Source organism: Rhagoletis pomonella, unplaced genomic scaffold (genome assembly GCF_013731165.1).
Source record: "Rhagoletis pomonella isolate Grant_MI unplaced genomic scaffold, Rhpom_1.0 Rhpom_scaffold_00004, whole genome shotgun sequence".
In the NCBI taxonomy this organism is placed as follows: Eukaryota; Metazoa; Arthropoda; class Insecta; order Diptera; family Tephritidae; genus Rhagoletis; species Rhagoletis pomonella.
The window spans coordinates 23,904,537-23,927,807 of record NW_023458558.1 but is presented as its reverse complement, the minus strand read 5'-3'; the positions used below and the strand labels follow the sequence as shown (position 1 = coordinate 23,927,807).

Genomic DNA, 23,271 nt, shown 5'->3' with positions numbered 1-23,271 from the left:
AGTTACCTGGTTAAAAATTATTATTTTCCATTGTATTTTTTTTTTTTTTTTGTAAACTGAATAAAACTAAATGGCCCGATAACCAGGCAGGGGTGAACACCAACAATGAACGTTCCCAACACGGCAATTTCTACGTAACGGATTGACTAGGGTTTTACCCAACCACGGTCTGTTGATTCGACGATCCAACCTTCCAGGATTATGGGTAGCAGCTCCCTCGACATAACAATAGCTAGGTCCAGTAAAAAGCATAACTATGTTGCCGCTACCGTCTGATCCCCTACCCATAGACATCTCTATCGATAAAACTGCCGCTGTACATCAATTTTAGCAAAGTTGACTGGTACGGCTTCGCGAAAGTTATTATTATTATTATGAGACATGAGCACTGCGACCTCCCTCCGTGGCCCTTTACCCTGTTCTCGGAAGTTACCCAGAGCATTTTCGCCGCTCCCACCGCACCAACAGACGTTCATATTGGCGAACGCATATCGGAACCCCGCCTCAATTTCCCAGCTCGCGCTTGATGCCTCGGGTCCCCGTATCATTTGGTGATTCGGGAAGAAAAGGAGAAAGGGGACGAACAACTGAAGACTTGCAAACTGCTTCGAGGTGACCAAGCTATTGTCGGCCATAAGGTCTGTGTTCAACCCGAGCAAAACCATCAGGCCTCGTCGGACCCGAAGGGATATGCGAGCTATTTTAGCCGACAATTCACACGCTGCATTCTTCGGTACACAGAGCCAGCGCAAACTTCAGGACAAAATGCGTCTCTTGTTTTTACCGGCGGCGAAGTTCAGGTGGCCATCGGGAAGGCAAAAGTCTCAAAAGCCATTGACTACGATGAAGTATACATGCTGTTGCTGAAAGAACGGGTCCAGCGGAAGTATGTAGACTACAAAACCAAGGTCCTCAAACTGCCTATGGCTACTCTCCTCTCGTCTCGTCTCAAGGTCCCGCTTCTTAGGCCGGGGAAGTCTGCCCACAATGGGGAGTCTAATAGCCTGATAACACCCCTCTCCACCGGATCAAAGACACCAGAGACCTTGTTACTCCCGCAGTTCTCGTACAACTTGACTCCAGCTAAGCATCAGCATGACTTCTGTTTGCCACTGTTTGTCATTTAACGCTACATTGAGTGGTCAGTGGAACATTCGTCCAGTCATCCTCAGGTATCAAGCTTCAAAACCCCAAAAAATTAAGCAGGGGACTCAAAGGTTGGGGTACTCGTCCCGCTTATCTTTAATTTGTAGCTCCTAGCTTCCTTAACCACCAGAGGGCGTTTCGACCATCTTTTATGCTTACGATTGTTCAATATTGGTGTCCGGTAACGGAATTATTGACCTGTGTTCAAAAGTAAATGTTTATGTCTCCGCACTTTCTCTCTTCTTTAGTGAAACAAGCCTACAGACTGCTCAGCAACCACTTTCGCCACCTGGATGAAAGAGGTGAGGTTACACTTAGGCACTCACGTTAACGGCGTACTAATTCCGACATTGAACAATCCGAAAATCCTCGGGATAACCTTCTATAGTTGCTCTCTTTCTCAGAGCAATCAACGCAATTTTCAATAAAATGCAGAAGCGCAAAAGGTCCTCAAGTCCCGCAGAACTATTTCCGCACAAGCACTGATGCCGTAAGCCTCCGATTGAAATATACAAGGGTAGTTGCCCAGGGGAATGGACATCTTAGCCCCAGGGACCGAAAATTCCTGCCCCTATCCCTTCATCAGTTTTTGTGCCGTCTATGATTGTAAATTGTTTGAATAGCTATGGGACGTGGGAAACATTACAGCGCCGAAAAACGTGAAATTATAAAAAAACTAATTTCTCAAGGCAAAACTTATGCGGAAATGGGCCGTACAGTTGGCTGTTCCAACAAAATGATCCGAATGTCACCCTTACTGGTCAGACGGCTTATTCGGCAAAGCCAAAAAGACCCTTTTAAGCCAGCAACTGTACTTAGAAAGGAGCTTAATATCATGGCATGTGTAGAGACAGTTCGCTCCCGGCTTAGAGAGAATGGTTTAAAGTCGTGCACTCTCAGAAAGGTTCCTTTATTAATGAGTAAGCATTTGAAACAGCGTCTGAAGTTTACAGAAGATCATTTGGACTGGCCAGTAGGGAAATGGAGGAACATTCTTTGGACGGATGAAAGCAAAATTGTGCTCTATGGTGGCAAAGGTGGTCGAGACTACATTAGGAGGCCCCAGAGAACTGAATTTGATCCCAAGTTCACTACAAAAACACTTAAACACGGAGGTACTAGTATAATGGTGTGGGCTTGTTTTTCCTACAATGGTGTAGGCCCTATATATTGGATCAAAGAAATCATGGATCAATATGTATACGTAAGAATATTAGAGTAAGTGATGTACCCTTACGCCGAAGAGGAAATGCCGTTAAGGTGGGTCTTTCAGCAGGTGGGTCTTTCCGCAGTCGCCTGATCTCAATCCAATTGAGAACCTCTGGACTGAGGTCAAGAAGGCAGTTCATGATGCCAGACCAACCAGTGGAGCAAGATTCCAAAAAAGAAATATCAGGACCTTGTTGACTCCATGCCAAGACGTTGTGCGGCCGTTATTAAAAATAAAGGACATGCTACTAAGTATTAATCTGGAGCCTAATATTTATGTACATACACTTCTAAATGAAAAATTAAGGGTTTATATTTTATTTTAGTTTTTAAGGGCATAACTAATTCTCAGTGCTATTTTTTTTTACCGCCATATTTTGAATACTTCCATATAAATACTTAAAAAAATTTGGCGATGCATTAAATTAAGTTTATTTTTTTTCATTTAGAGTGTGGAATAAAATCATAAGTTTGTTAGAGAAATAAAAAGATACTAGAAGTAAAATTATTTGGAGTTTTCCTTTGATAGACCTCATAGTACCTCACAGTGCTATTATTTTTACCGGCACTGTATATACATTAGGGTGGTCCTTAAAAAATCAAATTAATGATTTTTTTTTCAGTCTAACCCCTTCAATCGGTAATACCACGGTGACAGATATCACATATAAATTTTGGTCTCGATTGGAGACAGTTAAGGCGTGTCGCAAAGGGAGGAAAGTACAGATGCCTTTATATGTAGACTCAAAAAATTAAAATTAATTTTTTTTTTCATCTAATACCCAAAACACCCCTCTCCAATCCGGGCCAAAATTTATATGTGATATCTTCGGCTATAGTAGCATCGTCGTAGGGGATGAGGCTTAGGAAATCTGATGTAAAAATTTGCTTCCTACATTTAAGGACCAACCTAATATACATACATACATATGTATGAATTAATGAACATATATAAGAATGTATTTTTACATACTTGGTTTCTAAATAAAATACATAGTACCGGGATAAGAGTTCTAGTTAATCACTCAAGTGCACTTCCACGCCCACAGCGGGACACGTATTTAGATATGAATGCACTTGTGCTAAGTGGTTGAATTCTTGTTGCAGTAATCACATTCTTTCTTATCGTTATTGTTGGAGGCATGGCGTAGTAACCTTAATTTATAAAATTCACTGTTAAACGTTGCGCAGCAGCATAAAAAGCAAACAATTCTATTTATTTTTTTTTATTAAAAATGGCATTTGTATTTATTTATAACTAAGGCTATGCTTTCAATTTTCTCACTACACGATGTCATATGTAATGCTATATGCTATATAGTATATAGTATATATCGTAAGTATAGTATGTAAAGGGCGTAACTCATAACGCCGCTGAAATACAAAATACCGTAACTAACTAAAAATCCAAAATTCTCTTTCGGATCGATTATGATGCATTTCATCAAACTAAAAGTTCCCACATCGTTTTATGCAACAAAACAATTTAGTTAGTTGTAGCTTTTTTGCATTTCAGCGACGATGTGAGATACGCCCTTTCCCTACCATACCTATGCTGTATGCTTTTGTTTAAATTAATCTATGGAATTCAGAGCTACTAATCAGGACGTACATATGTATATATTTTAAGCTATGGAAGTGATACTAATTTTATTTTAATTATTTATGTACCTATAATGTGTTCACGTAGTTTTTCGAGACTCAGAGCTTTTATCTAAGCTTGCACTGCAATGCTTTCCACCGATGGAATACTTTGACAACCATTGCTGCTGCTGCTGCTGCCAAGCCCATTCGTTGTCTTTTCCTTCGTACGATAGTGATACATGACGTCAAAGTTGTCCAGATAGTTGCGCGGCAATTGGTGGTCGATGGCGTCAGCGGCCAAATAGCAGGCACCATATGCCATACTCTTTGTTATGGTGACCAATTTCAAATCGAATGGTATGTCATGTTTATGCATTTCATGCTCGAAGCCCTCCTTCAGCAAATGCCAACTATGCCAAACGGAGCCCACACAAACCACGCTGAGATCGCCGGTTTTGACCAATTCCGTTTGTACTTTGGGCGTTAGCGCTGCTATGCTACGCGCAATACAACGGCCAGCTTCGTTAAATAATGACATAGAGAGCGCATCGTCTTGATCGGCAGCATGGGCAATCTTCTTGCAGAGGCTCGCATAAAATGGCTTATCGAATTTGGCATAGCAATGTGGCAGTAAATCGAAACGTGTGTCGACGTTAAAGTGCAACTTGATCAGTTCCCAGACACGATCGATGGGATAACGGGATTTTTCCAAATTGTCAATATCATCGAAGACAATTTTCATTGCCCGGTGGGCAATGTGAAAGGCTGAGGTGGAAGAAAATAGAAATCAGAATTAATCTTAATATGGCTTATTTAGTTTTACGAAGAACTAAGTATGTATGTATGTATGTATATTGAGAAATAAATTTGAATTGTGCTTCCACTAAGCATAGCTCCACAAGTCGATTATAGTAGTGAAAAAACAACCGCAGATACCGCGGTTAAAGGGATTCTTATGTTCAGACATTGCTTAAAGTCGAATACTTACTATAAGATAGGTGGGTTGGTTCCAAGGCATTATAAATGTTTGAATTTGACTATGAGAGATCTTCAGATCAGTTGGTCGCCTGGGAGAGTTTTATTTCATTCTTAGCGCTAGCTTATTCAAAAGCACCACCGGCAGTAACCACACCTCTATAACAAAAAAAAAAAAAAAAACAGAAACAAACCCTAGACATAACCCCAGTTAATACGAAGAGGAAAATGTGATCAGCATGGTGTATTTCTTTTCTAACCACCGCTATATCCAAATCGGCTTAGATGAGACGTAGTCTGTGGCCTTCCATATAGGAATAAAAAAAAACAGATTAGCAAAGGTATACGGATACATGTACATTAGACTGCATCACCAAAAAAAGTTGCAGTTTTTCCGCCGGGATTGCCAAATTTGTTATATTTTAAGAAGTCCACCAAAATATTTCGGAAAAATATTAAGATTTTAGTGAGCTGGACCGATTTGAAAACACCTCCAAAAATAGAGTTTTTTATGAATAAAAATAGTTTTTTAAAGAACTTTTTGAAAAAAGTCCCCTCAGATGACAAAACAGATTAAGCTTAAAAAATCTGCATAAAAATATTAAAAAATCTTTTCAACGGAATCGTAAGAACGAGATTTTTGATGCTGTTTTTTTACTTTTTTTAAAGATTGATTTACGAAAACCTTGAATAACTGGGCCAAAACTATTCTGATTTAGACTTAAGGTATCTCAGTGGAAAGGTATTTTCACACTGTTTTTATTTCTGTCCAAAAAAAGTCATTCGTATCCCAATTTTTTATTTTTCAAATACCAACACATCTTAATTCAACTTTGAATAACATTCGTTCATCCTACCTTTCTCTGTCATCCTTTGAATGAGTTTATTAGCAAAGAAATAAAAAGGGTGAGCAAATACCTTTCCAATGACACCTCTTAAGGCTAAATCGGAAGTGTTTAGGTTGTGTTATTAAAGTTTTTCTTATACCAATTTTTGAAAAAAGTTAAAAAACAGCATCAAAAATCTCATTATTACGATTCCGTTCAAATTTTTTTTTTTATTTTTTTTTTAATATTTTTATGAAATTTTTTTAAGCTAAAACCGTTTTGTCATTTGAGGGGATTTTTTCAAAAACAATGTTTAAGAAACTATTTTTATTCATATAAAATTCCATTTTTAGAGGTATTTTCAAATCGGTCCAGCTCACTTAAATCTTAATATTTTTCCGAAATATTTTGGTGGACGTCTTAAAATATAATAAATTTTATAATTCCAATGGAAAAATAGCACCGATTTTTTTGTATGGGGAGTGATGCAGTCTAATGTACATACATATGTATTTATGGACGGGAGTTCAAAAAACTCCACAGTAATATCGCCAAACAGCTCATATTCACGATTTACGGGCATGCGATAAAGTTTTGAATAAGATTTGGTCATTAAAAAGCAGATCAACATGAAAAACCACCCTCAGTGGAACCTCGAAAACAAATATGTCCGAGAGATCTACCGAATTTTCTTGGGTTATGCTGCGATTGGACATTTAAAAGTAGAACCTTTGCAAACATAAAAAAACTCGTCAGAAATCAATAGAACATCATGGAAATTCTACAGAATTTGGTACGAAATCAGTATCAGGCCCTGCTCCCCGCCGTAGGGTGCGATACGAGCACTTAAGTCGAGTCCCTAGATCCCCTTCTATGCTTATATTTTCCAGGGTCCACTCATATAGGTTCCAGGCCACTTTTCAAATACCATATATACCGGGGCAACGTGATGGCATTCGAGCTGGTTGAGCGGCCACTTTCGTTCTATTTTCGACTTGCTAGAAACGAATACCGCTCGCTGCAGGGTCATCTCCTAAACGAATACTGGGTGAAGAAAATCTGAGTACTTGTTCTCCTTGCAAACCTCATATGGCCGGAATGGATCATGGCACGTTCACAGGAAATTCTTTGGCTGAACAGAAGAGACTTAGCTACCAGGCCATATTGCTTTCGGCAGACATGCGAGAAGACTAGGGACTTTTCATAACGCCATTTGCGAAAAATTCCAGTAACAAACAAGTAACTGAAACCTTAAAAGGCATGCTGTGTAAATTTCTCGCATTATGGAGAAGACGAAGGAAATTTGGTGATATGACAACTGTTGGGATACGGAAATTTATTGATTTTGCAGACTCTGCAAATTGATTCGCGTTGAAGGCGTGTCATTAAACGGGCCCAAACCAAGGGCCTAAGTGTCACTTCAACCTAACATAACCTAAGATGTACCATATATCAGATGTTGCATCAAGGCATCTCTGACGTTATTTTCTGTAGCTAAAAGACCGGCTTTATAAATATGTACACTAATCGTTGGATCCGGTAAATTTTATGGTACACCCTGAAAACAGACCATAATGAGTATTATCTCTTCATATGGGCATAAAATAACTTTCCCCGTAAATTTTTTACGCATTCGAAAATAGCTTAAAGATTCATAGGAATCTATGCCCTAAACAAAAATCCTCCAACCTATATGCCTATATTCAAACGATGACGCGAAATTGAGGTACAAACGTATATCCCTAAAAAAACTTTGAAAGGAATGAGGAAAAATCGTTCCAAAATACGTCATTTTAATCTGTTAAGTTTTTACCGTGTATAACGTGTATAATCGTTTTTGTTGGTACTCACCACTTCCCTCATCGCCCATGAAATGTCCCCAGCCACCACACGTATATGTGCTACCATCGGGATTACGTAGTAGAGCATTTGAACCTGTGCCGCTAATCACTACCATGCCACCGATTGGTGAAGCGGTGAAAACACTGCCCATTGTGTCGCTACAGACTATGTAACTTTCCGAAATATCGGGGAAAGCGTTGTGCATTTCCTTCTCAAGCTCCCGATTTGTGGCTTCCTGCAAAAGAAATTTTAAAGGTTTTTTCTTATAAAAATTTGAGATGGAATTCAACTAAATAAAACGAAATCAGCGACAATAAATTTTATTCTTCATTTAACTTAATTTATGTTGTTGTACTAAAGATGAAATGAAAGCTGGCATACGTTTCATTTACCTGTTCGCAACCGCTCAGACTTAATCCCAAACTGGTTAGACGCACATCCTGTTCAATGCCAGCTTCTTCCTTGGCACGCTCCACCATATCGGAAATTCGTCGTGCGACTTCCGGTATGCCGACCATCCAATGATTCGTGCCAAGACCACTGGTTAGAGCAACTGCGCTTCCCTGTTCATCGCAAATAACTAGCCGCGAGTGTGTGGCCCCACTGCAAAAGAAAGAATGATCAAAATCAAAATGGCGGACGATTTCCTCAAAAATGTATAGATTGTTATGAAGCTATGGTATCCGGAGATTTTTGTCGTCACTGATTTCAAAGATGCAACAGCTCATTAACTGTTGCGATTGCATCTTCTGAACGCGTTGTTGTGTACTTCTGAGCAACTGAACAGTTGCGTGTTAGACGATCGTAATATTTTTCTGATCATTTGAGACAACATGTTACTGTATCAAGCCGTTCAGAAGACGCATAACGATCAATTGTTTTTTTTAGCAACGGTTGCGCTCAACTGCTGCGCCTTCTGAACCTACCCATTGATATTATATTTTCAAAAATTAAAAATGGCGGATCAAATATGGCGTCCCGAACAATAGGCATTTTTTTACATTGGCAATTTTTTGGATTTTCGAACTGTTGAAGAGAAATTGCTATGATCGTTGCAACTCTAACTAATATAAAAATTTCAAAATGTTTTCAATACAAAAAAATAATTTACATATAAAAAATGTATTATACCCATTTTACAAACAACTATATTATTAACAAAAATCGCAAAATAAATACATACCTCACGCCTCACATCCCATTTTGACAAAACGCGGATTCTCGTGAGTGTGGTAAACATGATTTTTTCCATTCTTGTAACTTGCTTACGACACTTACGATTACTATAATTGGTTAAATTATTTTAAGAATTACGAACTGGTGTCCTCAAACTAAAAACAAAAGCATTAAAAACGCATCAAGCATGTAAACAAAAGTGTTGTCTGCAGCGTTGCCGATTTGGTTAAATTTAAGCAAAATTGATTAATTTTATCCTGCCTGTTAAAGTGTTAAATTTTTCTTCGTTTTGCTAAAATTTTTGAAGACCAGGTCAAAGCAACATCGCAAAAAAAATATAGAAAAAAGGTTTTTTCTTGACAGCGGTCGTCCCTCGGCAGGCAATGGCAACCCTCCGAGTGTATTTCTGCCATGAACAACAGCTCCTCATAAAAATGCAATCGCCGTTCGGAGTCGGCGTAAAACTGTAGGTCCCTCCGCTTTGTGTGACAACATCAAGGCGAACGCCACAAGTCGGAGGAGAAGCTCGGCCAAACACTAACATATGTGTAAGCGCCAATCTATTATTATTATTACAATTATGGTGACCATTCGTTAGCGATTTTGGCAGGACAGTATCGATTTTTAGAAAATTGTCCCGCTGAATATTTTTTAAAACTCAGGACATATAAGTGTACCAATTTTTCATATTTGTAGCTCGTTATCTAACAAAGACCATGTAAGTTAAAATTTCCAACGTTGTACAAAGATTAGTTAAATTCGACAAAGCGTCGCCTGGGTAAAAGATTGTCGTACATATGTTAATTTCGGCAGTTTGTGGGAAATCGCGATTGAAGTTTGGAATGCAATTTCTCAAAAACGCGAAGATAAATTTTCTCCAAAGTCTCTGAAAATGTTACTAGTTCACCAAATTCTTAAATTATTTAATTTTTAATGTTTATTGTTAATAAGTTTTGAGTTTATGAAAGATTTTCTTTAGCGTCATTTGTCCACAATTTGGCACTCACTTTGCATGAAATACGACAAAATGTGATCAAAATTTCTACCAAATTAACGACACTTTTTACTCAATATCTCGGAAACTAAAGAAGATATCCAAAAATGGAGAAAGCCATTTTTAAGATATTGCTTAGTTTAATATGGCTGCATCACCAACTTTTAATAAATTATCGAAAAAGTTGTAGTCAATATCTCGGAAACTAAAAGAGATATCTAAAAACTGATAACACCAATCGAAAGGCCTTATTTAAAAATATATAACTGCATCTAGAACTAGAAATCCTCAAAATTGCGCTTACGACAATCTTTTACCCAGGCGACGAAAGATTCATAAAAATTTTGAGCTTTTTAATTAATTTTTTAGAAAAATTCTGACTATGCAGTTTTGTAGCCCATTCAATTCAAAGTGAAAATTTTTAGTAGTTACCGTTGATTTTTTGTAAATGCTTTTTGTGGAAGGTGTTGCTCATTTTCTCCATACAAAAAAATTGTATAACATATTTTGTGTGGAAGAAAATGCGCCAAAAATCAACGGTAAGTCCAAGGTACTTCAATCTTGCGCTTTTAATTGAAACTGTATACTCAACGCATTCTAATAATCTGATTAAAATATTTAAATTTTTTATCAACATTTGTTAATATTCGTCGAATTTTTATAAATGTTCTACAAAGTTTGAAATTTACTTTTACATGTTTTTTTGGATAGTGATAGTTTTTTGCGATAATTTTTCAAGTTTTTTCTCTGTTTTGTTTTAAATAAAACTGTACGAAAAGATGGTATGCCGTTTTATTCTAACAACAAAATTGTATGTTCGGATGCGATGCTTTGGAAATATAACGAATTTTGTCCACAGAAATCTGGTCACCGTATGTATAATGTAAGAGGCTGGGCACAAAAGCCGATTTTCAATCTGTATAAAAATGTAGATATACCTATACATAGTTATACATACGTACATATATATCGTCGTTTAAAGTACAAAACCGCGTATCATCATTCTGCAAAACCGCATAACTGACATTTGCTGAAATATGGGATTTGCTCACACAAGCTCTTGGCTTTAGCCATTCGCCCTGAAATATACTAGCCAGAAAAGCGATTGCTTTATAAAAAATATAACCATTTTGAAATAATTTATGCATATCACATACGCGGTGTTGCATTTTGTTGATACGCGGTTTTGTGCTTTAAACGACGATAGTATGTATGGCGGTAACTAACAAAAAATACAAAATTAACTTTTTGATAGATTATGATGAGTCCCGTTATTTTTTTTTTATGTAAAAAAGTTCTTAGTTACGGGACGATATACGAACGTATAAATAGTATTTAAAGTGTTTGAATGTGTACATGGGCGTAGACAGGTGGAGGCAGTAAAGTTTTCCCTATATATATAAAAAATAGTACCCTGAAATGCTAGCTTAATGGTTTCCAGTGCCCCCCACCGCTCCCGCTCCCTCCTTGGCTATGCCGATGTACATATGTATATATGCGCGAAGTTTGTCCCGTTAATTGGCAGATAAAATGTTAGAAATGAATTTGTCCTCGAGTGAGAGCACAAATAAAGAGCGTGTCAGACCTAACCATGAACCAAAAATACAAGATCACCTAATCAAAGAAGCAAGAAAAAAGTATATTTCTGAGCGTTTTTGACATCTGTCTAAGAATGAAAACAAACAAAGAAAACGAAAAACTCGCGGTGATTGAGTGCGATTAAATTGGTATTTATTATAAAATATACAAAGTGAAACTTGATGACTATCAGCAAAAAAGTTCATAAAATATGGTTTTCATGATTGAAAGTGTTTTACAATCGCATATCATTACCACGGGTCGATTTTTCAATGCCAACGTTCTGGCCACAAACGTGGCATGCATTTCACGCAAATTTACGCCTTTTGGCAAACCAAACATACGCACAAACTTTTTCCAATCACACAGCACTTCATGTTATATCATAAATATGTAATAAACCAAAATTTATAATTAAAATCGCTGCAGAAAACACATTCAATCGCTAAAAAATCACTATGAAGAGGTAGAAGACGGTGTAAATAAAACCGGAAAACGTCAAAAACGCTACGAAAACTTTTTTCAGAAAATCGATTACAAATACAACGATGGCTGATTAGGTGATCTGTAGTCGTTGGTTCATGAGAAATATCAGAAAGCAGTTGCATGTAAAGTGTCTTTCCAAAGAGGTGTTTCGTTTCCGAAAGGCGAGTCGCAGCGAAATTTTCTAAAATTTACATAGCGAATGAAAATCTGGCAATCTTTCTCGATACAAAAATGCAACCGTTACTCGCTTTGTCGGTTGGGCGTTATTCCTTTTCGCTATAATAAGCATTATTTTCTGTTTGAAAAATAATTAACTAAGAACATTGCTGATATTTTATTTAAATTATCCGTTATTATTTTTCACAAACTCGTGATCTGTCACACGGCAACACGCGATTAGTTTGGCAGCACTTGCAACGGAAATAAAAATTTCTTGTGCAGCGCGAGAAAGTTGAAATATACATATTTCCGAAAGCGAAACTGATTTCCGAAAAGTGACAGAAATATTGCCACATCTGACGCGCACTAACAGCACGAATTTTTCATGGATATATGTACATATGTATGTAATGGTCGTATATTAATTGAATGAATTTTGTATCAATCAACATTAATTCTAATGTATATGTATGTACATACATATGTATATGTATCAAGATGTGGCTTAAGTGGTTCAGAAGAGGTTAACGCGTACAGTTTCCCTCATTAATGTATTGTAATGTACATACATATTTAAAATACATATATGTACCTACATACATGTATATATGTATATTTATATTTCCATGGAGGTATGTACATATGTATGTATGTATATTAGACTGCTTCACCAAAAAAGTTGCGGTTTTTCCACCGGGATTACAAAGTTTATTACCTATATTTGAAAACTTTTCCCAAAATATTTCGGAAAAACATTAAGATTTACGTGTGCTGGACCGATTTGAAAATACCTCCAAAACTAAAAAAATTTTGTTTTTTATGAATAAAAATAGTTTCTAAAGGAATTTTGTTGAAAAAAATCTACATAAAAATATTAAAATATTTGTTCAACAGAATCATAATAATTAGATTTTTAATTCTGTTTTTTTTACATTTTTTCAAACATTGGTTCAAAAAAAACTTGAATAACTCAGCCAAAACTTTACCGATTTAAACTTATTACCCTTTTTATTTCTTTGCAAAAACAACTCATTCACGTCCCAATTTTTTCTTAATCAAGTATCAACATTGTATCTTAATTCAACATGGAATGACGCTCGTTTATTTTACCTTCCTTTTTTATACTTTGAACGAGCTAATTAGCAAAGAAGCAGAAATGGTGAGAATAAAGCTTTCCTACGATACCTCATCAGTCTAAATTGGTAAAGTTTTTGGTGAGTTATTCATGTTTTTCTTGAAGTAATCTTTGAAAGAAGCTCAAAAACAGCATTGAAATTCTCATTATTACGATGTTTAAATATTTTTACGCACATTTTTTAATTTTTGGATTTTTTTTTTTTCAAAAAATACTCAAAACACTCTTTTTATTCATAAAAAACTCCATTTATGGAGGTATTTTCAAATCGGTTCAGCTCACGTAAATCCTAATATTTTTCCGAAATATTTTGTTGCAAGTCTTCAAATATAATAGATTTTATTATTCCAATGGAAAGACAGTACCGCTTTTTATTTATTAATTTTTTTTTGTATGGGGAGTGATGCAGTCTAATGTACATACATATAGGAATATGTTCAAGCATATGTTAATATCCTTCATTAGTTGCCAGTTTATAAAAGAACACATAAAGGAAGTGCTAAAATTATAAGTACTTACATCGGATGTCACATTTAGAGGTTGTGAAATTTGTTTCATTCAACTCTACATATATGTAAAAATAATGCAAACAACGAAGCCTACATTTTTTTGTTATAAATATCTAGTGCATATGCTGTTTAGCTCTATGCACTTGGAAAAAATTCAAAACTAAGCATTTGCAATATTGAAAAAATAAATTTCTAGCAAATCCCTGCTGCTTGTCATAAATCTTGCTTAGTCACTCGCATCTACAACATTTAAGTGCATTAAATGCAATCAAAAACAATCAGTTCAAACAGTTCAAAGCCGACATAATGCATTTGTGATAAGTGCTATTAACTACAATTGTCATTATAAACATATGCTAAATTTGCATTGTACTAGTTTTTAATATACGTAGACGTAGAAGCATCAAATTAAAATAAAATACTACGCGTAATGTGCGGCGTTTGATTGCACATTTCATCGCGGATCCTTTTTAAAATTTACAGAAAAAAGTTAAGAAACATACCAACTGCGAATGCTTCATCAAAAGTGCGGCTTTAAAAACATTAAATCGTGGTTTCATATGTTGAAAATAACTAAAATGAACATAAAGAAGTTAGAAATCTATATTAAGTTGAATTCGATACCAACTGCTTTCAATTTTTCTAATATTTTCCATATTTTGCACGCATTCCATTGCCCTAATGTGATTCTAATAGTCGTTTGAATGAACGAGTACGATCAGTTTAGGAGCATAACACAATGCTCTGCAAGCAGTTTTTAGTTGTGAGCCACAGACGTGGTCGCCCAAACAGACAACTCCTTGCAGAACTTCGTCTGCCTCGTCTGGTTGAACTCATACCTGAGCAGATTAAACGAGGATGTTCTGAACGAATACCCGGCATGCGGAGAGTCGCCCCATGACTCACAGCATCTCTTCGTATGCCGTCAGAATCCCACCCTACTAACGCCCCTGTCAATCTGGACAAACCCCGTCGAGTCTGCATGCTTCCTGGGGGCTACCGCTAATAGAGCCTGACGACAACGATTAAGGGAATAACCGATCTGGTCGGGGTTTTTGTAGCCGCTATAACAACAACATTAGTCACTCATTCACGTCTGTCATCATACCGAAATACGAGACGAATATTACGGTCACGTCTGTTATAATCCGAAATATGTATTTTTTACGTTGCCAGTTGCTCGTTCACGGCTGTCAAGACTAGGCGCCTCATTTCCATTGGGCACTCTGAGCAAGTGCAGGGCCACCCGGTGGATGAGGCCCCTACTTTCAGCCAGATCAATATACTAACTAGAATACCTACATACATACCCACTTGCTTGCCTCAAGTGCGCAGCTCTGAGGGTATGCTCTACAAGGAACTATGTATGTATGTTAGATTAGATTAAAGACATAGACAGACGGCAACGTTGATCAGAATTAACGGCACAGTTGATCGGATCAAAATTGTTCCCTGACAAGCGGCAGTATTGCGGATTAGGCGACCAGCGAGTTCGTGTGACCATGACATCAAAAATATTGTTTACATCTTTTTTTTGCTCTTTCAATTATTTATTATTTTTATTTATTTTTTATGTAATTACAATTAAAGTCTAAAAAAAATAGATCAACGTGACATTACAACAAAACAAGATACGCGTGATAGAGGAAGAAGTTTCACCTCAGTCGCGGGTGATATGCACACCCTTTTTTTAATTATATAATAATAGATTGGCGCTTACACATATGTTAGTGTTTGGCCGAGCTTCTCCTCCGATTTGTGGCGTGCGCCTTGATGTTGTCACACAAAGTGGAGGGACCTACAGTTTCACGCCGACTCCGAACGGCGATTGTATTTTTGTGATAAGCTGTTTTTCATGGTAGAAATACACACGGAGGGTTGCCTTTGCCTGCCGAGGGGCGACCGCTGTTAAGAAAAAACCTTTTCTCTAAATTTTTTGCGATGTTACTTTGACCAGGGTTTGAACCCAGGCGTTGCGGAGTGGAAGCGCGCACTGCTTACCACTACATCACAGGTTTTTTAATAATCTTATTTTAAAAACAACATTTGTTTAACGGCTCTATTTTGTATCACTTACAAAATTCTTGTCACCGTTTTTATTACGGAAAAATATATGAACGAGTTTAAATTTGTCAGTAAAAAGTTTTTGTCACCGATACAGAATTGGGCTATAAGGAAATACATACTTGTTATACAGATTTTTACTTACCCTTCAACCCCACCAAAATATTTCATCTTTTTCACAATCCAAAAATAAATTTCTTCCAATAAATAAATTTCGAGAATATCACAGCTACGCCTTCATAATCTGCCGAAGAAAGGAAATAGACAAATTAGCATTTCAGTAAATATGTAGGAACTCAAAACATATAAACTTTTAAATACTTGGTAATTGGAACTCAATAAAAAAAACTGGATAACTCGGAGCTTTTACGAAATACAAAATTGTTTACTTCATTTTCTTCTTTGTCGAATATTTGCAATGGTTGCAAATCGTTATGTAAAAGAGTAGCAAACCAATGGACTTTGCCATAACAGCAATACATCTTTTTTTTTTGGTTACAACGGAAATAAAAACAGTAAATTATGAAAAAGTGAGTAACCGAACATGCGTTCAAGTAGTGATCAAAATAAAAATTTCGATTCGAGTCATTTCGAGAACTAAGTGCATATTGTCGTTTAAGGTATAAAACCGCGTATGGTCGTTCTAAAAACCGCGTAACTGAAATTTTTTGTCAAAAAATGGATTTGCTCACACAGGCCCTTGGCTCAAGCCTTATCCTTTCGTCCTAAAATATACTAGCCAGAAATGCGATTGCTTCATAAAAAAAACTATTTTGAAATATGAGTGTTTTTACTCTCTATAAAATAATTTATGCTACCTCACATACGCGGTTTTGCATTTTGGTGACACGCGGTTTTGTACTTTAAACGACGATATGCGCATATACAGCTACCAGCATTGAAATAGTCACGGATACAAACATTTTATATTTTTCAGGCTAAGGGTCAGTTTTTCAGTGCCAGTCTAAACTTAGATTAAGTAAACTGAGTTTAAATTGAACAGCTGGCTGACATTTGATTGGCTGATCTTAGTCTAAACCTGCCAGATCGGGCGTTTAAACTTAGTTTAAATCACGGCCGTGCACTGAAAAACTGGCCCTAAGTAAAATATCGCTACGAATAGTTAGTACTTAATGCCATGACTTAAGTCATTCAGAGATATAAATTGTTTGCCATGCACGCTGAACCACATTCATTCTTGTTTTTTTTAGCTTAACAGCTTCCTTAACATTTTCAATCGGTTTGAGGTCGGAAGACTCAGCTGGCAAGTTCATAACCTCAACTCTATTGACGCGAAATAATTCCGTTGCCAGTTTACTAGTATGATTCGGGAATTATTTTGCTGGAATGACTATTTCAGCAGCATGCACATTTCTTGTAACGTACACGGTTTATTTGTTTTGTATTTTTATAGCCTATTTCCAACAAAGGCTTAACTGCAGTTAAGAGCTCAGAGAATTTCCAATAATTTTAACATGAGTTGAGCGGCAAGGTTTTTTTCTGAAGTTTTGCTTTTTTCTTTCGTTCGCTTCTACTTACAAAATGAAATTTTCCCCTTCGAGTTGTAATCTCATTTTTCTAATAGGTATTAACTGCAATTAAGGCTTGGTGGAAATCAATTATTAGTCATAAATATATGAAAATGCATTATTATTATTTTAATAGCCCGTTACTCAAATTAAAAATATTTAGGCAAATAGAAAGTTAAGCAAATTCGCACTTTACATTTACCACTTAAGCGAACATACCGCTAGCTTAGAATGAAAAGTTGGTAAGTCCATTTTTACAAATTTTATAGGTGAGCAAAAAATCGATAACCATTTTCGCCTAGTATTTCGCAAAACTTTGAATAAAACATTTTGTGGGTGTAAAGCAAAGCAAAACTATATACCAGCCAGAATGATTCGATTTTTAACAAAAGATTTCGTATTATTTTGGCCTTATTGGATTTTCGGTGCCTGTTTTGGTCTTAGCAAATTTGCCTTTCATTGAATATAAAACAATGACCTTAATCCTTTTCGAAAATGAGCATTTTTGATAGCTTTACTTTCATGAAATGTGCACTTAGCTACTTTTTACACTTTGCTAACGATATGTTGTTATTACGAGTTCGTTAGCTTGAATAACAACAACAACATAATCGCCCTTATCGCTGTTGGTGCGTTTTTTTGTTTCTCTGTTATTTTGCTACTTCTTTCGCCAACTTGTTTTATGTGAATAGTACCAGTTGTTGGTGATTGGTTATAAACATAAATATGTATTTGTTAAGTCTTACATCTCGATGTGCATTGCCACGTCAATCACATACATATTACAGTTGTATTTCGCCAATACTAAAATATGCAAATTACTTTTAATTGAACAAATAGTAGAATTTTCTTTCACTTGCACGTATGAATGTAAGATTTACACGCTTAATATGAAAACACAAATGTAAAATGAAGTTGTAGAAAAATTCAATACCTAGTGAAGGTAGTACATAAATATGTGCCCCTTTTGCTGCTATTCGCCAATGCCAAAGCGATCAGCTGCTTAACAAAAACTTGTTTAATTTCGGCTTGACGAACACGTCTTTTCGAACCTTCCGCACGCGGCAAAGTGAGTGCACGAAATGACTGCGTCCACTGCTAAAATTTGGTCGACGAAAGCCATCACAGACACAATCAACGCGAGCAATAGAAACGCCATAATGCCTTTCACGACGCCAAACGCTCTAAAAGTATAAACAATAAAATACGAATCAACAAAAATTGCGAGTGTCCGCAATAAATTGTATCTCAGTGTGTTTAGCGCAGAGAAGGTGCTACCTGTGACAATAGCAGGAACATTAGTTACTTTGATAAGCAAATACAGTATATTTTGCTTAGCTGCACATCCTTCTTTGCACGAAAAACTTGTGCACTTAACCGAAAAAGGCACTTAAGCGAATTTTCTTTACTACTTCAATGAGGAAGGTATCCAAATCCCTATGAAACCAAATAATGGAGAAGCACTTACCACGTAGAAATTACTGCAATCGAAATTTTTACCGAATAGTATCTAATGCGTATTTTGGGGTAGGTATCTTAAATGTGCACTTAAGCATAGAGGCAGCAAAGCAAAATATACTGTACATGCATATACATTTTTGATAAAAATACGGAATTTAGTTAGGTATTTACTACTTACTACAAGATTTATAATAGCTCCACAAAATTAAATGCCTATGCATACATACATATGTAGTATGTACATTGTACATACATACATACCCAGCCAGCAGAGAAACGTACTTTTTGCCGACAGTGCAGTTTTCGTACATTTTTCGTATCCGGAAACGTTCAGAAAACGAATTCCATATTTGTTCATTTTTCGTATCCGAAAAATGTCATCGTCTTATTTAAAAACAATAATTTAAAAATATTTGTTCAAATTGAGCATTTGAAAACAGTAGCTGAGTGTGCTACTATTTGTTAGCATTCAGGAAGTCCCAGGTTCGAATTCCGTCAGAAGCAACACATTAAAATTAATTATTAAAATTGAAATAATTGCTGAATCTTAAATTTGTTTTTTATTTGATTTCCTGTAACTATGAAAAAGTTTCTGTGAAGTTCATAATGAAATCGTTTTCAACCAAAAGTTGACTCAGAAAAATTTCAGGAAAACAGCCGAAGCGCATCCGTTTTACAACCATTTTCGATAGTTTTCTGCACATACGTTTCGGATGAACACTTTAGTGGGAGAATTGATCTGAAAAACATCCGAAACGGAATCGGAAAACGGATGAAACATCAGGTTTTTATACGAAATTGTTTCCATTTTCGGATACGTTTCCGGATATTTTGCTGGCTGGGTACATATGTATAGCATGTATTTACATGTTAGCTAACTAACACTAGGGTATTAAACTCTAGGAAAAAGTAATGCGTAAATAAACTTCCAGATCAAGCCACAACCATTTCTTCTTGACTACAATGTTTTGACAATTTGTAATGTTTATTGCATAGTTATGCATAGTACGGTTATTTAAATAAAGTAGAGCGCATTCCGAGTTGCTATTAACCGACAATCTTGAATTTGGTGTAAAAATGTATGTATATTTCATAGAGCACCGGCAGGCACCTACAGAGAGAGTACACGAGTAAATTTATAACCATGTACACACTAGGGATGTTAATTTTTTGGCTTTTTACGATCCCGGGATTTTCGGGATCTCGGTATCACAATTACGGGGTTTAGATATTTCGATATACATATAAGGCCAGTATGCAGCTCTCAAGAAAACGGTCAAGAAAAATTTGCCATTATTTCGTGTGTGTGTCCAAGGAATTTTGCCATTTTTGATACTTCAAAGCCTGTTGACTCACTCCTCAAGAAATAATGAAACGGGCATATATTTCTGTTGCAAGCCTGAGTTGCCTTGCGCTATTTTTTCACAAAAAACTTTAGAAAACCGTAGTAGAAAGCGTAGCAAATTCCTTAAGAAATTTGACTCAAGAAAATTTCTCAGCCGTTTCTTGTACGTCATTTTATATGAAGTTTTTGCTTTTCTTGAGAGCTGCATACAAGACTTTAGATCATTACTTAACAACAACTTAAATCGCAAAAATTGCTCCAGTATTGTTTGAGAAGCTCTCCTACCGTAAAATAAATAATAAAAGTATGGGTTTGAAACCTACTTTTTTATTTTAAGTGAAAATTATTTCATAAGTAACAAAACAAAAAACAGTAATAAAATGTATACGCATCTAATAATACCTTAGCGTATACATAGCTGATAAAGTAACTTAAGGTATGTATGTTGAAAAAAGCTCTATGCAAAAGAATTGAAGTCAACAAATGTATTTTGTGGTTGAAAGAATTTCATATATACATACTAGTGGTAGAAATAAAAGAAACGCCTTATTTCGACCAGCATTGTTTATTTTTCTCTTCTTTATTTAATTAAAATTTTTCTATAAATATCTACCTCATTAGACATAAAACACCGTGCGATAGTAAATTTCACACACAAAAATCAATATATTCGCGAAACCATGGGCTAAATATACTAAAATTTGCGTTTTTTAGTTTTTCTCTCTAACGTAAGGATTTATTTTAAAGGACTTTGTAATTTCAAAGGTGTGATTAATTCCAGAAATTATTTAAATAATTCAGTGCAATGTATAATAAAAATATATATATATATATAAAAATGAAAGAGGAAATTTCTTTAGAATTTAGAAAAATTTAACTTTTTTTGCATTCACAAGGACGAATAGGTATTTTTTTAAGCTGATAAAGTTAAAAGGACGAAATTCGAGAATGTTATCGAGTTTGTATAAGTCCTTAACATATAATTTTTTCAAAACCAAATATTGCGATATTTTAAGGATACAATTTTAAAGAATTTTTCAATACTTACCCGTCCTTATGCACCAAGTGAAGTGATTGAAAGTCATTTTTACATATGTGCTGATCTATGAGTACCTTTCTTAACTGAGATGACTAACTTTTGCAATTTTTCGAAACAGTTAAAGAAATTTTAACGTACAAGGTAATATCATCGTACAAGGCACAGCAAACAGGTATTAGAGCATAAACAAAATTTATGTGTATTTTGTTGTTGCTTGTCTTATCTAAAGCAAAGAACGTATGTATATGAATACTCATATACCTTCTCTGTCTAAAGTGTCTGTTCTGATTTTGAGTAAAAATTAAAAATTAGCTTAGCAAAAGATTGGTGCGACTTTTTTTCTTAGTAAATTTTGTTTGCCCAGTAATCAGTGCTTGTGCTGCGGAGTTAGGTAAACGTCCCAAACGTTGCTTTTGAATCACTTGTTTTGTATAGGAAAAGGTTTAATCACATGCAAAAAGATTTTTACAATTTATCCCCCTTATTCTAGAACCCGAATTTTCGTAATTTGTAATTCGTAGCTACGCTACGAAAAACGAAAAATCCACATGCTGCAACCCTTGCGGAAACATGTGCAGCATTTCCAGCTACCAATAAAATTGTAAAATTGGTTAAATTTACATATTTTGAGGAAAATTATTGATTCTGATGTAGGCATTTGCAATTATAGCAGCAGATTAAGCGGGCGCTATGGCAATGGATTCACAAATCTGGCATAGCAACCATGGGCGCATCTATGTCAGCTTCTGGCTGAAATGTTGAACCACAAGCCAGAACTCCTCCTTTGCCTGAAGCTCTGGTTCTCAATCCAGTTAATGCAATAACAGCTTCTTCCAAGCCATTGAAAACATGCACTTTTTATGTCCACCACCTGTTGCGCTTGCTTCTGCCTTCGACCGCGCCTAGGGATTATAACCTTACTAAGTAGAATTCTCTTTTCTGTGTTGCGGGGAAGAGGGGCTTCCTCATGTCAAAGGTATACAATAGGTCGAAATAGCATAGTGCAAACCGAGTTTTTTTTAATAAGCTAGTGGTAGGAAATTTGAAACATTTATCTTAAATAAAATGTGAATGCTTTGATTACACGTGTATGTTAAAGTTTTTGGATTCGGGTTATGCGTTTGGACACAACAACCGAAAATCGTTGTACATTAACTAAACCGGACCCAAGTTTCTCGATTAGGGGCAACAAATATTATTTTTTGCTAGTTTATATAAAGCAGTGGATAAAAATATAAGTATATGCGAAAGGCAAATTTTCTGTTTAAATGAACACCACCAACATTTCTTGCAAACACACATCGATTTACATCTTTTATTTCGCCTTCGACACGAATTGTTTTCGAACAAAATTAAGCAAATACGATTCGGATTGCAGCATACTATTTCTACGATTCGTAGCAAAATCCGAATACGAAAGAGTTGCAGAATAGGGGTGTGTATTTTTTGTGAGAAGAAATTAAACATATTTGACATTTTAGATAACGAATAATTAAAAAATAGTAAATAAAAATCAAATAAGTTGCTCTACTGATACTATCTATTCAATGTACCTTGGGTAGTACAACACATTGCAAAGAAGTACATTGGACTGTACTTCGAAGAACGAAGTACAACGGCTCAAAAAAAGTACTTTACTTCCGAAAGAAGTACGGTTGGTTACATTCATAGTCAAGGCGCACGCCACAAGTCGGAGGAGAAGCTCGGCCAAACACTAACATATGTGTAAGCGCCAATCTATTATTATTATTATTTAGTTCACAACTAAGTCGAAACTATCCTAAGTTACAACTAAGCTATTCATAGTCACTTTGTTTTACCTTCATAGTCACTTTGTTTTATCCTCACCCACGGGCGCCGCAAGTATTTGCAAAGTAAACAGTTCTGGATTGTTGCCGACGTAATTTGTTCTCTTTCATTATTACACCCGCGTTTATTATACACTTGTTTATCAGCAAATGGAATAAATATCTTATTATCACTTATTATTTATGAATTCACTCATTTTACTAAGTGCTGTTCAGCAACGAATTTTAACACTTTAATAAAAAGGAAATTAACTTCAAATGCTTGTTGTATCGACGGAAGTGCAGGGAGCCACAGGGTGACACAAGTATCGAGCATATTTTGAAATTATCGATAGCAACGAATATTAAATAATCGTATTGTGGCGAATACTGCGGCAACACAAAGCGAACAACGAGAAATAGGCA

General features: G+C 35.8%; 1 protein-coding gene across 2 annotated transcripts; it reads right to left on the bottom strand.

Moving 5' to 3' along the window:
* Positions 1-3,570: 3,570 nt before the first annotated feature.
* On the bottom strand, positions 3,571-18,316 carry LOC118737297 (N-acetyl-D-glucosamine kinase). 2 transcript variants are annotated; one of them, XM_036467709.1, is made up of 6 exons: positions 18,148-18,314; positions 17,960-18,017; positions 15,830-15,928; positions 7,976-8,186; positions 7,593-7,818; positions 3,571-4,704 (listed from the first exon to the last, which is right to left on the bottom strand). In XM_036467709.1, the coding sequence occupies exons 3-6, from the start codon at positions 15,853-15,855 to the stop codon at positions 4,070-4,072; spliced, it is 1,098 nt and encodes a 365-aa protein (XP_036323602.1). In that variant the 5' UTR covers positions 15,856-15,928; positions 17,960-18,017; positions 18,148-18,314; the 3' UTR covers positions 3,571-4,069. The 2 variants fall into 2 exon arrangements, with proteins under 2 accessions (XP_036323602.1, XP_036323601.1); XM_036467708.1 differs by lacking the exon at positions 17,960-18,017 and having other exon boundaries at positions 18,148-18,316.
* Between the last annotated feature and the right edge of the window lie 4,955 nt (positions 18,317-23,271).